This window comes from Orbicella franksi, chromosome 6, assembly GCF_964199315.1.
Source record: "Orbicella franksi chromosome 6, jaOrbFran1.1, whole genome shotgun sequence".
NCBI lineage: Eukaryota > Metazoa > Cnidaria > Anthozoa > Scleractinia > Merulinidae > Orbicella > Orbicella franksi.
The window spans coordinates 7,339,156-7,352,009 of record NC_138150.1 but is presented as its reverse complement, the minus strand read 5'-3'; the positions used below and the strand labels follow the sequence as shown (position 1 = coordinate 7,352,009).

Genomic DNA, 12,854 nt, shown 5'->3' with positions numbered 1-12,854 from the left:
TCTGCACACACTTCAAGCCGACTGAGAAATTTCAATACACGCATTTCTCTTCCTGTCACGCTCCAGGTGTGAAAAAAGGTTTTATAAAAGGTGAAGCACTTAGGCTTCTGAGAACAAACTCTTCAAAAGCAAGTTTTGAAGAAAAGATCAAAAATTTCAGATCAAATTTGCGTGTTCGAGGCTATCCAGAGAAACTGGTCAACAAAGTCCTCGCAGAAATCGAATTTAAAAACAGGAAGTCGGCACTACAACAGAAACCAAAATTGCAAAAGAGATTATTGCCTTTTGTCACACAATATAATCCATCAGTGCCCAATCTTAAAAGCATTTTAATGAGCAAATGGCATTTAATCCAAGATCAACCTCTGCTTAGAGAAATATACAGAGACCCACCTTTCATCTCCTACAGGAGAGGAAAATCTCTGAAAGACATACTTGTTAGAGCTAAACTCTAAAGGTCAAAGACCGTTTATCACGAAACAGTGGGAGTCGTGCTAGGCCTGTCAATCATTTTTTAAATCATAATAATGAAAATCAATGCCTAATAATGCAACAAGGTGACTAATAATAAAAAATAATTCCAAACAATAATAAACTGGTGCCTAATAATAAAACATTGTGCCTAATAATAATAAACTGGTGCCTAATAATAAAACATTGTGCCTAATAATAATTAACTGGTGCCTAATAATAAAACATTGTGCCTAATAATAATAAAACAATAATTTTGGCGGAAATGGCACCCCATAATAAATCAAGCTCAAGAATGTCCCAGAAGACTTAGCGCAGTCCAGCCGATACAATCTGGAATGGACTTCTGAACTGTGGATTAATCATCATCCTAACCAAGCTATTTCACAGAAAAAGTGCATAAGAGAGGTTGAAGTGTAAAAGAGTTAGACCAGCAAGGGCCTTTTTCCCAATTTTGCTATTTAGTTCTTCCATGGATATAACCATGGGTGTTGCGTGATTGTTTACATGGAGATGAAATTGCGTGTGGAGCCTCTCCGGCTGTATGCATGTAACACCATGACACCTCCAGTCAATGTTACCTGAACGGGCTATTAGCTTACACCTGTCCCAGACCGGAATAGGATAGCTTAAGACTTCTGACCCGTGGATTAATCATCATCCTTACTAACCTAGTTCTTAATCTATTTATATACAAGAGAGAATGAAGAGTAAGAGAGTTGATCCAATAAGGGCCTTATTCCCAAGGTAATCCCTCACAAGTTACTTTAGACGTGGTATCTAGTTCTTCAACAGATGTAACCATAGGCGTTGTATGGATGTTTTTGTAGTCTGTTCCAGGCTCTCTGTCAGTGGGGAGGATCGAAAATCCGAGCGGAAGACCAAGGCCCACACGTTTCTCTCTCGCTTTTTCAATAGTCCCCACTGACCGAGAGACTGAAACAGACTAATGTTTTCGAAGAGGATGAAAATGCGCGTCAAGGCACTTGGGCTGTGCACATGCGCAAAGTGGCAAAGCAAAACCAAAGGAAATGTGAACTGCTTTCGACATTCAAAGAAAGTCACGCCACCTTGTTATCCAAAGTCAACCTCGGGTGATTGGTTTGATATTTGATTGTTTCATTGGATTATCTCTGTCTCTTGTGATTAGCCACAAAAATTACTTTGGTTTTGGTAATTTTACGATGTTCAATTGAAAACCGGTCTATCCATAGAAAAACAAACCCAAGCTTCAAGAAACTTAGAGCAGCGTGGTGGGATGCCGGTTAATGTGAAATATAAACTTCAAGTGTAAGTCTTTTTTAGATCTAGGGGGGATTTGCAAATAGTTACCAAGATTGCGTGACAAAGGCTGCGCGTGCAGGCACGCACTTTGTCTTATAAGGCACGTGCTTGCCATTGTTACGTTTAGGAAGCAAAGGTTCGTCCCAGAATCATAGAACATTTACAGCAAATCAGTCGTAGTGAAATTTTGCAGTTACTTCCCGAATCAGTTTGAGATAGATAGCAATAAGATTGGCTCGTTATGGCTACTATCCAAGAAGGTACAGTAAATTCTGCCCTTTTTTACGCAACTTACGTTCTCGTTTTAGTATTTTCATGAATAATATACACTCTGACTCGCGGGATGATCGTTCTCTTTACTGAATAAGTCGCGAGTTTTCTTCAGTGGATATTCCAGTTTTGGACACCGACCAAACTGTAAGTCAGGTAAGCTAAATTTATAGAAATTGTCGGTCAAACACGCAAAGTTGCACGATATTGTTTTTTATCTTTCTTACGTAAAACTGAAGCTGTCGCTAGCATTTAGCCAAAATATGCTTAGCGATCAAACTTGTAACGTCTAAATATAACTCATTTTTTATTATTCTTGTGCTGCTTGCTGCATCTCCCCAAAACATTCACTTTTATCACTTAGTTCTTTTCAATTCAGACGCACTTAACTGTGGAATACACTGACAAATTGAAAAGTGGAGTGTTTCACCAGGGATCATTAACTGTCAGACCAGCTATTTGAGAAGGCTTGATTAAAACCAGTCTTACGTACATTGGATTTCAAGAATTCAATGTATCCTTTTGGCAAGAACACGATCAACAGCTTTTAAAAGTGTGAAAAACAACACGAAAGAAGCTGAGAGATAAAGACAAGGAAGATCATGCTTGTGGGTACATCCTAAGAAAATAATTAGATATCTACCTGGAAGAAAGAGCGACCTTCTTACGGAGTAGAGAATTAATACTTGATCTTTTGGCCACAGAACGTTTACGCACCAACAAGTTGAAGGTCGATCGCTACCTAAATGCGGGGTAGGTTTAATGTATGTTTTTTTTAAACTTGTTGCAAACATGGAACCAAAAAGAATAAAATTCTGAGTCTGCGACAAAAGTAGAACCCATGACTTTTATACGCACAACGGTCAGACGTTGTGGCGAGCTGGTCCATGGATCTGGTTCATATGTGACATAATTCCTGTATCAGTATACTGCTAGGAACAGTCATGTCGAGGTCGTCAAATCAGAAAATAAACTATTGACATATATAGTCATTCTTGTAGCAAGAACAATCCTCAAACGTTTCTGAAGATTAGCTTAATATGATGAGAGTTCAAGAGAAAGAATCTTTTAAATCATAAATTCAGCCTAAGAGCATCAATTATACCAAGTTCGCAACTGGTTATACACTAAGCCATTTATCGACTTGAAGTTGACACTGAAGACAAATCAATCGCCATAGAGAGTTTGGATATTGGGGTTGTTTTTCGTGCATGGTAGTCTAATAGAATAAAGTTTAAAATAGACCAATTTAAAGGCCAAGAATCTTGCACGTTTTCACGGTGAGAGGCACAGCTCGGTATAATTAAGAAGTTAGCATTAAGATCTACGGCTGTGTTACTGATATTCACACACGTTTAAAGTGTAGCTATAAGAAACGCTCTGAAAAGTCAATGGACATGGACACAAGACAAGTAACAGATTAAAACATAGAAAATATGAGTTTGGTCTCTAGAAACACTGTTTTTCACCTGAATTTTTCCAGAAAGTACAATAGGACCGAAAATAGAAATATTTTGGTTTAGTTCCTTAACATATATGTATTTTGTTTTATTAAAAATGAGGAACTGTTTTGTTGTAGTTGGTTTTCACTGTCCTTTTATCTTCAATCCCTGTATCTTTACTCTGAGAACAGGATTCAAATGAATAGCATTGTTTTATGTTTGTATTTTATTGTATTTTACAGGCGGTGTTGTTTCTTATCTTTTAGTTCTTTTATTATACGTCATGCCTGCATCTGTGACATACATCTTCTAGAGGAAGACAAATCCTTGAAGGCGTTAGTCACGAAAGGCGTGTTGGGAAATGCCAGTTTGGATATTGGGCGCATAGCCGTCCACTCTCTAACTCCCGAGAGAGCTTTCTCGCAATCTAAGCAGAGACCTGTGTAGTTCACGGCCCCTTCAGTCTCCGCTAAGTAAACATAGAACCAGGACAACAAAAATTGAACTGGAGGCGCCATGTTTCTCTCCCAAGTCCTAATGGGATTGCCTGAGAAAACAACGTTGTCATCCTCTGAGCCGCTTGTACTTCTTAGCCTTCGGGGCCTCAATACGAGGAAAGGATGGGTCTGGAGACATTATTTGATAGTCTAGATTCTTGGACTAAGGTTCTTTTCGTAATTTAATTCTGGCTTCCTTTCCGACGGTATCGCAGGTTCAGCGTTCTCAGTTCGATCACAGCACCTTAAAAGCTTCAAGAAGTTCGAAACTGGCTTACGGGGAGAACTTTCAGTGAAACCCTCCAGAAAGAAACACATGAATACCACTTCCGGTCAAAATCTTACTCCCGCTGAAATTTTCTTTGTTAAAATCTTTTTCGGTCTGTGTATGCCGTAACTATGTTTGGAAAGAGATAATCCACTGGAAATTGTCGGAAAGGAAAACAGCGTCTAGTTGAATTAGTGAAAATCTTACTCCAGGAATCTAGATGATCAAAAGAGAAGCCGGGTAGGAAATTGTCCTTCAGGGTATTGCAAGGAAACAATGTTTTTCAGTTGCTTACAGTTGAGTCATGTATGAACAAGGACTGTGAAATGTCGTCCTTTTGTCCAACTAGATTTTTGCAGCGCACAAAAGCATCTTGACGCTACCATACTGTAAATACTATGAAGATTGATATTTTTATTGACTGTTTCTTTTTCAAATAATGCGAACCACCCCAAGTCATTTCTGTTCAGTCTCATTCAAAGGCATTGTAAATTTTTAACGTCGGCAGTTCCATAGAGGAAACTGCTGATTCTTTCTAAAATTGTTCGATTATTAGGAAACTTTCCCAGGAAATTATACCGTACCATTTGCAGCTCCGCAATGTTTGGTTGAATGGAAAGAGCCATACTTTGAAGAGGATTTCCAAATTCTTCCAAAAACGCACTTTCGCGTCTGCTTTAGACATGCAGACATAAAATGACGTTTTCCTAAATACAATACACTAGGTTCAATGGTAAGATAATAAAGCCTTCTTTACGATTTTTGTAAGTGTTTATGCTCAAGTATAATATAGTGATCCAACTATAGCATATGTGGCAGTCAGAACTTAGGTGTGTAGCCAGTTAATGATTCACTTTGCTTGTTGTAACATTGGGGTTATTCCAGCAGAAATAAACAATTAGCTAGGCCGGTGAAATTACAAGATCTCAATAAATTTAGCTTAGTAACATTTTCTGCATGAAAGAACAATTATCAGTCGATTCATTTCTTTCTTTTCATCGGCCGAGCGCTCACCACCTGACCTGTAAATAACTGCTCAGAAATAATAGTCTCCCAATGCATAATTGTGTGAAAAATGGCAGATCGCTTCGCTGAGCTGTCAGAGCGTGATTAAAGCATGAAAAAATAAACGTGGTAATCAAATGATAATCAATTATTGAAGTCGGTTATCGCTAAATATCGTGATTTGTCTTTGGCTTTGGGAAATAATTGATTTGCTCACCACCTGGTTCTAACAACCTGCGAGACATGAAAAACAGCGGGAAAAGCGCGCCTTTTCAGAAACTTCTAGCAATATCGCGATGTGAATGATGGAGAGCGAAGAACCCGAAGAATGAGTTGATACCTTGCTAGTGAAGGTGGGCGAGCAGAAGAAAAGGATGGCAGGTAAGAATAATCTCGGTTCCATAAGTTGTCAGATGCTAAGTAGATGTGAAACAAGCATTCAACATTAAGATACTATAATGGCCATTGAAGGGGGTCTATTGATTCATGCATTTCTGCTCGTCACAGACTCCTCGACACTTTTTTAAAGCTTGTTACTAAAAGAAATAAAAAAAGTATCAAAATTGATGTAAGAGATTAAATAAAGTAAAGTATTCCAATAAACCCAAAAATTTAGCCTATATATGGACCGGTTTATTCATCATTTCCAAGCTTGGCCCCGTTTCAATATCAAGGGCTTTGAAGGTGCGTTAGAGTTATCTTCATCTTCAGGCAAACTATTCACTAACGCGTCGGTTTTGTTAGTGGCATTGTGGCTCGAGGTCGTCTCAACTTGGTTTTGGATTCGAAAAACTGGAACCGTCTGTATGGATATGCTTGGTATATCTTCAATCGGGTGGCCATCCAACGCGCTGCTTCTCGTCCCGTTGTCGTTTACACGGCTGGAGACAGGTTACACATCGTTGACTCGTATTCGAAGCATCTTTCTGAAGGTTTGCTAGAACTGCGGGTTCATGATACCGTATATGAAGGGGTTGGTGAGGCTGCTGCAGAATACGAAGTAGTAAGCAAATAGGTGGGCCCCGCGTGGACTCTCTCCTCCGAACACTTGGATGAAACCCATGACAGAGAGAGGCGTCCAACACGTCATGTAAACACACACGACCACAAACGAGGTCTTGAGGACTTTTGTCTCTGTTTTTTCGCTTGTTTTGGTAGACGCATTACTTCGCACGCTGTTCTTGGCAGCATGTCCCAGCATCCTCTGCGCACTGGCCTTGACCGTTTTGTAAATAGTATAGTAACACCACGTTATTATGGCAGCCGCGAGGAAAATGGTCATTACGCAAAGTGTTACGATGAAAGAGACGTCGGGTAGGTTCCATACGCAAGTGCAGTCAGAAAAGAGATCATGGTAGGCGATCTTGCCCCAGCCGTAGAGCTGTGGTGTGGTTGCGATTGTGGGACCCACCCATGCAAAGAGGATCATGAAGTAAGTGGTCTTCTTAGTGGAGAGATATTTCAGGTACAGGTTTCGCCTTACTATGTTAAAGTAGCGGTTGAAGGCGATTCCTGTCATGGTGAACAGCGACGAGATGCCGAATATCAACTGCGATAAACCTACCAACTGGTAAAGGGCATGGCCAAATACCCAGCGTCCATAGCGGAGACTGATAAGCCAGAAGGGCATGTGAAGAGATACTATGAACATGCCTGTGAAGGCCAGATTCTCGATTAGCTTGTTGGTGATTGTGTTAAGCCTTTGGTTGTAATGAATGGCGACCATCATTTGGGTGTTTCCTGTGAACTGCCATGCGTGATCTTTGAATACAAACTTTATCGCCCCAAAAGGACTGTAGGGTGAAATGTTACCCAATTGACATCCGTAGTTAGGTCGGATCATGTTAAAGGGACACAATCAGCTGGCGCACATGCGCATTAGATATCATTTCATAGCTAATTTGCATATTAAAGAGACGCGATCCAAACTGTTTTTTAACCAAATGTGTTAAAAATAACATCATAGGATGAGCAAACGCGCACTCAAAAACAGGTTTTTCAGTAAACGACTGAAAATCAAGCAAAACGCTGCGAAGATTGAAGCGGATTTCTCGATGTACTTTGATTTCAGGTCGACGTGAAATTTTTTCGTAGTGAAAAAACTATTGTCTAGGTCAGCGCGGTCCCAAAGCTGACTGTGTCCCTTTAAGTGGTCACTTACCGGATAAACTAGAAAATTTAAACCATCAACATTTCGCTATTCCTTGGGTAAACCGCTGATTGATCACATGATGCAGTAAAGTAACATTTCCTAACTTACTTATCGCCAAGATCAAAATATGAATTCTTTTTCTCGATATCCATACCTGTCTTATGTAATGGTTGTAAGAATTTGGCACAACATCGATACAATGAGCTAAATAATAATTTCTTTTGTCTCTCCAATGTTCTCATACGTTAAGGATGATAAAGACCGTGTTGATCACATCGCTTTTGGAAATGAAAGACATATCCCACTCAGAGAACAAATTGTCTCCAGAACAAAGGAACAGCAGGTCAAGATGGACAACAGAAAAAAAAAAAACTTGACAAGTCTTTCGTGTTAATATTTATTACAGCAAATATACCTAAAATTCAGCCGAATCTCTTCGATAATAAAGAAGCAAGATAAAACTTAAAAGAGTCTTCATATAAAATCGCAGAACTACCAATAACGTTACATTTGGAATCTAGTGGGCCATCAACGAACCCAGGCCATCTGGACAACAACAACAACAAAACACGAATGTTTTTATAATAAATTCTTTGAACTTATTACACATATGCGCGCTAAAACAATGGTTTTCATTTGTCGCAGCACGCCTTTTTTACTTTGTACTTCGTGCGCGCGCTTTCCGTGCATGCGTACGCGTAGTTTTTTGTATGGCGTGGCTCGATCACTCCACCTACTGAAGAAGGGTCAAGCCCGAAACGTTTAGTTTACAAGCAACTATTTGACACTTTTAAGAGTCTTTTGAGCCTCGTACTATCACTATGTAATCTTAGTATTCCTTACATATTCAGTTGACGGTTTCTGACAGTAACGCATCCTGGCTTTTGAACATGTTTAAAAAAGCTTTATACTGATATCCTCATGATATGTACACTGCAGTAATTTGAATACTTACACAAAACCTCTCTTGACAGAGAGAAAAAAGTTTACGACATATTATAGTATACGAATTAATTTTTTTAAAAAAATATGAATCTCTCTTTACTGCTACCTCTCGCAGAAAAAAATCTTATCTTCGTTAGGAAGTCAAAAAGCATGCCAACTTTTCTCCGAGTATAAACAATTAACTTAAGATGCCGCTCAAGGTAAACTGAACACTGAATTGGGCCGCATCCACTATTTACAAAGATAGCCCTGAACACTACTCTAATTTAACTACATACATACATACATACATGCATACATGCATACATGCATACATGCATACATGCATACATGCATACATGCATACATGCATGCATGCATACATACATACTATATTGGCTCGTCCCCACGGGGCTTTTCAGACTAAGATGCTAATTAAGATAAGATACTAAGATACTAATAAGATACTAAGATAATAAGATAGTAAGATACTAACTAACTAAGATACTAATTGCTCTTGCTACTAAATATTAACATGCCACTGAATTTAGCATCGTCAAACTTAGCACGGTTTGGCTCAAAAAGTCAGTTCATGGACGCGAGAAAGAAATTCCTTAGATCTACTAGATGCAATTACTTGAAAATTTTCCAAGAAAACAAAGGTTACTTCCAGAAAGTTGCGTTCCCGTTGGTTTTCTAGTTACTGAAGTTATTTTAAATTCACTTAGTAGGCGGTGATTTATTCTACAGTTGTGCTCATATTTAAAGTGTTCTGTTAAAGTGTAACCAAATAGATTTTAGTGTTTTTCGTTGTCATGTTCAGTAATACGGAAGCCCTCGTCAGGAAGCCATGTTGTCTTTGCAAATTCCTCATGATACAACAGAACACAGCCATAACAAAATGGCGTCTATTTGTGTGTTACTCTAGTTCTTGTTTTGAGCCTGGTCCAGCGTCTTCCTGACATGGTCCACGAAGGGTAGGGTGAAGTTTGCTGGGGTCCTAAAGGCGTTACATTATAATTGTACTTTTTCTTATAACAAGAAACGCAGTTCGTGTGCACGACTCGCTCGTGACATGACAGCAAACTGCCTGTCCTGCTGTAACCGCAAAGAGCCTTTCGTAGCATGGACGGACGTAGCATGCAAAGGTTGTGCAGAGTCGTAAAGGTCAAGCAGCGGCGTCATTTAGACATCACTACACAAGCACGCATCTGAAAAAAGATACGCACATTGAAGACACTAGCACAAGAGGCAATCATGAAAATAGTACTAGCTAACAAAACTATTTAATAAAAAAAAGAAAACAAGGGCTGGGGTGGGGGAGAGGAAGGTACTAAAACAGGCCTGTGGAATTTTTATCCAAATTATCAAAATAAAGGGCATTTTTAAAGAACATCACTCAAAAAGACCTTTAGCATACATGAGTTAACTACCTGAGCACAAGCAACAAAGATCAAAACGTTTACCCTCAATGGTGATGTTCAATCTCGCTAACAGTCCCCAAGTCCTGGGAACGAGGAAGGGTTATGTTTTAAGCATGGCCTACGTTTGGTATTCTGGTAGTATCCACGTTTCCTGACGCATTCAAGAAGTCATTTTAAAATAGTTCATCAAGTTAAAAAAAGACATCATACCCATGACAGGGTGTGGATAGGGGCATAGACTTTACTATCCGCAATTTCCCTAACACGTGAGTTTACTATCCGCAATTTCACTAAAACGTGAGTTTAATATTTTAGCTTTCTGCTAGAAAGCATGTAACAGACCATGAAAATCCAGTTTAAATGCACTAAGTAGCCAAAAAGAAAGAACCAAGAAATATAAAATATAAAAAAAAAAAATCGAGTGAACAATAGGCTTGGGCTTGAAACTTGATTGGATAAAATGCCCCTAAAAAACCTACACTAACAGAATACCGTCTCTCATTTCCTGAGTTCTTTTTTATCTGTGGCGTGTTGGCCCGGCATCCTGTTAAAAATAATAACAAAGAGCCTTTAACAAAAAAAAAAAGAGGTTGTCATTCCATCCTATGAATAATAGTTTTAAGTCAAGTTATATAAAGAGAGTTCAGAGAGGTTTTCAATTGAGTGTCCAAAACCAAATTAATATAATCAGTCACACAGATCACAAAGAACACATGCAATCTAGTCAACCAATCAAAACTCGAAACAAATACGTGTAGCCGAATGCGAAAAGCAGGAAACAAAAGTCTGCAAATGCCCCTAAAAAATCTACACTAACTGCATACCGTCTCCTATTTCCTGGGCTCTTTTCGACCTGTGGTGTGTTGGTCGGCATCCTGTTAAAAATAATAACAAAGAGCCTTTAACAGAGGAAAGATGTCATTCCGTCCTATAAATAATAGTTTGAAGTCAAGTTGTATAAAGAGAGTTAAGAGTGGTTTTTAATTGAGTGTCCAAAACCAAAGAAATCACTCACACAGATCACAAAGAACACAGGCAATCTAGTCAACCAATCAAAACTCGAACAAATACATGTAGCCGATACGAAGAGCGGTTGAAAAAAGTGTGCAAATGCCCCTAAAAAATCTACACTAACTGCATACCGTCTGCTATTTCCTGGGGTCTTTTCGACCTGTGGTGTGTTGGTCGGCATCCTGTTAAAAATAATAACAAAGAGCCTTTAACAGAGGAAAGATGTCATTCCGTCCTATAAATAATAGTTTGAAGTCAAGTTGTATAAAGAGAGTTAAGAGTGGTTTTTAATTGAGTGTCCAAAACCAAAGAAATCACTCACACAGATCACAAAGAACACAGGCAATCTAGTCAACCAATCAAAACTCGAACAAATACATGTAGCCGATACGAAGAGCGGTTGAAAAAAGTGTGCAAATGCCCCTAAAAAATCTACACTAACAGCATACCGTCTGCTATTTCCTGGGGTCTTTTCGACCTGTGGTGTGTTGGCTGGACTCCTGTTAAAAATAATAACAAAGAGCCTTTAACAGAGGAAAGTTGTCATTGTATCCTATGAATAATAGTTTGAAGTCAAGTTGTATAAAGAGAGTTAAGAGCGGTTTTCAATTGAGTGTCCAAAACCAAAGAAATCACTCCCACACATCACAAAGAACACAGGCAGTCTAGTCAACCAATCAAAACTTGAAAAAAATACATGAAGCCGAAGCGAAGAGCGATAAAACTAAGTGTGTAAATGAGTCAAACCAAAGGAAATGCCAATAACTGTCGTTGTAATCCAGCAAATATTTTCGTTCGCGTGCGATTCGTCTAAACGACTCATGTGATTACTATCTGCAATTTCGCTAAGACTTGAGTTTAATATTTTAGCTTTCTCCTAGAGAGCATGTAACAGACCATGGAAATCCAGTTTGCATGCTTTAAGTAGTCGACAAGAAAGAACAAAGAAATATAAAATTTAATAAAAAACTGAAGTGAACAATAGGCTTGAGCTTGAAACTTGATTGGATAAATTGCCCCTAAAAAATATACACTAACTGCATACCGTCTGCTATTTCCTGGGCTCTTTTCGACCTGTGGTGTGTTGGCTGGACTCCTGTTAAAAATAATAACAAAAAGCCTTTAACAGAGGAAAGTTGTCATTCCATCCTATAAATAATAGTTTTAAGTCAAGTTGTATAAAGAGAGTTAAGAGAAGTTTTCAATTGATTGTCCAAAACCAAAGAAATCACTTCCACACATCACAAAGAACACAGGCAATCTAGTTAACCAATCAAAACTTAAAAAAAGTACATGAAGCCGATGCGAAGAGCGGTAAAAATAAGTGTGTAAATGAGTCCAAGCAAAGGAAATGCCAATAACTGTCGTTACAATCCAGCAAATATTTTCGTTCGCAAGCGATTCGTCTAAACGAGTCACGTGATTACTATCTGCAATTTCGCTAAGACGTGAGTTTAATATTTTAGCTTTCTCCCAGAGAGCATGTAACAGACTATGGAAATCCATTTTGCATGTTTCAAGTAGTCAACAAGAGAGAACCAAGAAATATAAAATTTAATAAAAAACTGAGTGAACAATAGGCTTAAGCTTGAAACTTGATTGGATAAAATGCCCCCAAAAAATCTACACTAACAGCATACCGTCTCCTATTTCCTGGTCTCTTTTCGACCTGTGGTGTGTTGGCCGGCATCCTGCTAAAACAATAACAAAGAGCCTTTAACAGAGGAAAGATGTCATTCCGTCCTATGAATAATAGTTTTAAGTCAAGTTGTATAAAGAGAGTTAAGAGTGGTTTTTAATTGAGTGTCCAAAACCAAAGAAATTACTCATACAGATCACATACAACACAGGTAATCTAGTCAATCAATCAAAACTCGAAACAAATACGTGTAGCCGATACGAAGAGCGGTTAAAAAAAGTGTGCAAATGCCCCTAAAAAATCTACACTAACTGCATACCGTCTCCTATTTCCTGGGCTCTTTTCGACCTGTGGTGTGTTGGCCGGCATCCTGCTAAAACAATAACAAAGAGCCTTTAACAGAGGAAAGATGTCATTCCGTCCTATGAATAATAGTTTGAAGTCAAGTTGTATAAAGAGAGTTAAGA

The 12,854-nt window shown here is 38.7% G+C and overlaps 2 protein-coding genes across 29 annotated transcripts in view; both read right to left on the bottom strand.

Moving 5' to 3' along the window:
- The window catches only part of LOC145491447 (uncharacterized), a 178,866-nt gene that overhangs the window by 39,526 nt on the left and 126,486 nt on the right, over positions 1-12,854 (bottom strand). For 12 of the 28 annotated variants that reach the window (XM_081470640.1, XM_081470645.1, XM_081470648.1 and 9 more), the window contains 6 exons: positions 12,707-12,760; positions 12,389-12,442; positions 11,794-11,844; positions 11,198-11,248; positions 10,880-10,930; positions 10,562-10,612 (listed from right to left, as the gene is read on the bottom strand). In XM_081470640.1, the coding sequence (XP_081326766.1) occupies positions 10,562-10,612; positions 10,880-10,930; positions 11,198-11,248; positions 11,794-11,844; positions 12,389-12,442; positions 12,707-12,760 (312 nt within the window). Of the gene's footprint in view, positions 1-7,796; positions 9,525-10,229; positions 10,282-10,561; positions 10,613-10,879; positions 10,931-11,197; positions 11,249-11,793; positions 11,845-12,388; positions 12,443-12,706; positions 12,761-12,854 lie in introns of those variants that run through there. The other 16 variants (XM_081470649.1, XM_081470657.1, XM_081470654.1 and 13 more) reach the window with 15 other exon arrangements.
- Positions 5,195-7,168, bottom strand: LOC145491471 (rhodopsin-like). The gene has a single exon (XM_081470713.1). The coding sequence runs from the start codon at positions 7,078-7,080 to the stop codon at positions 6,175-6,177; it is 906 nt and encodes a 301-aa protein (XP_081326839.1). The 5' UTR covers positions 7,081-7,168; the 3' UTR covers positions 5,195-6,174.

Excerpts from the sequence above, each read along its gene's own strand:
- LOC145491471 (XM_081470713.1), bottom strand. The coding sequence starts at position 7,080 with ATGATCCGACCTAACTACGGATGTCAATTGGGTAACATTTCACCCTAC.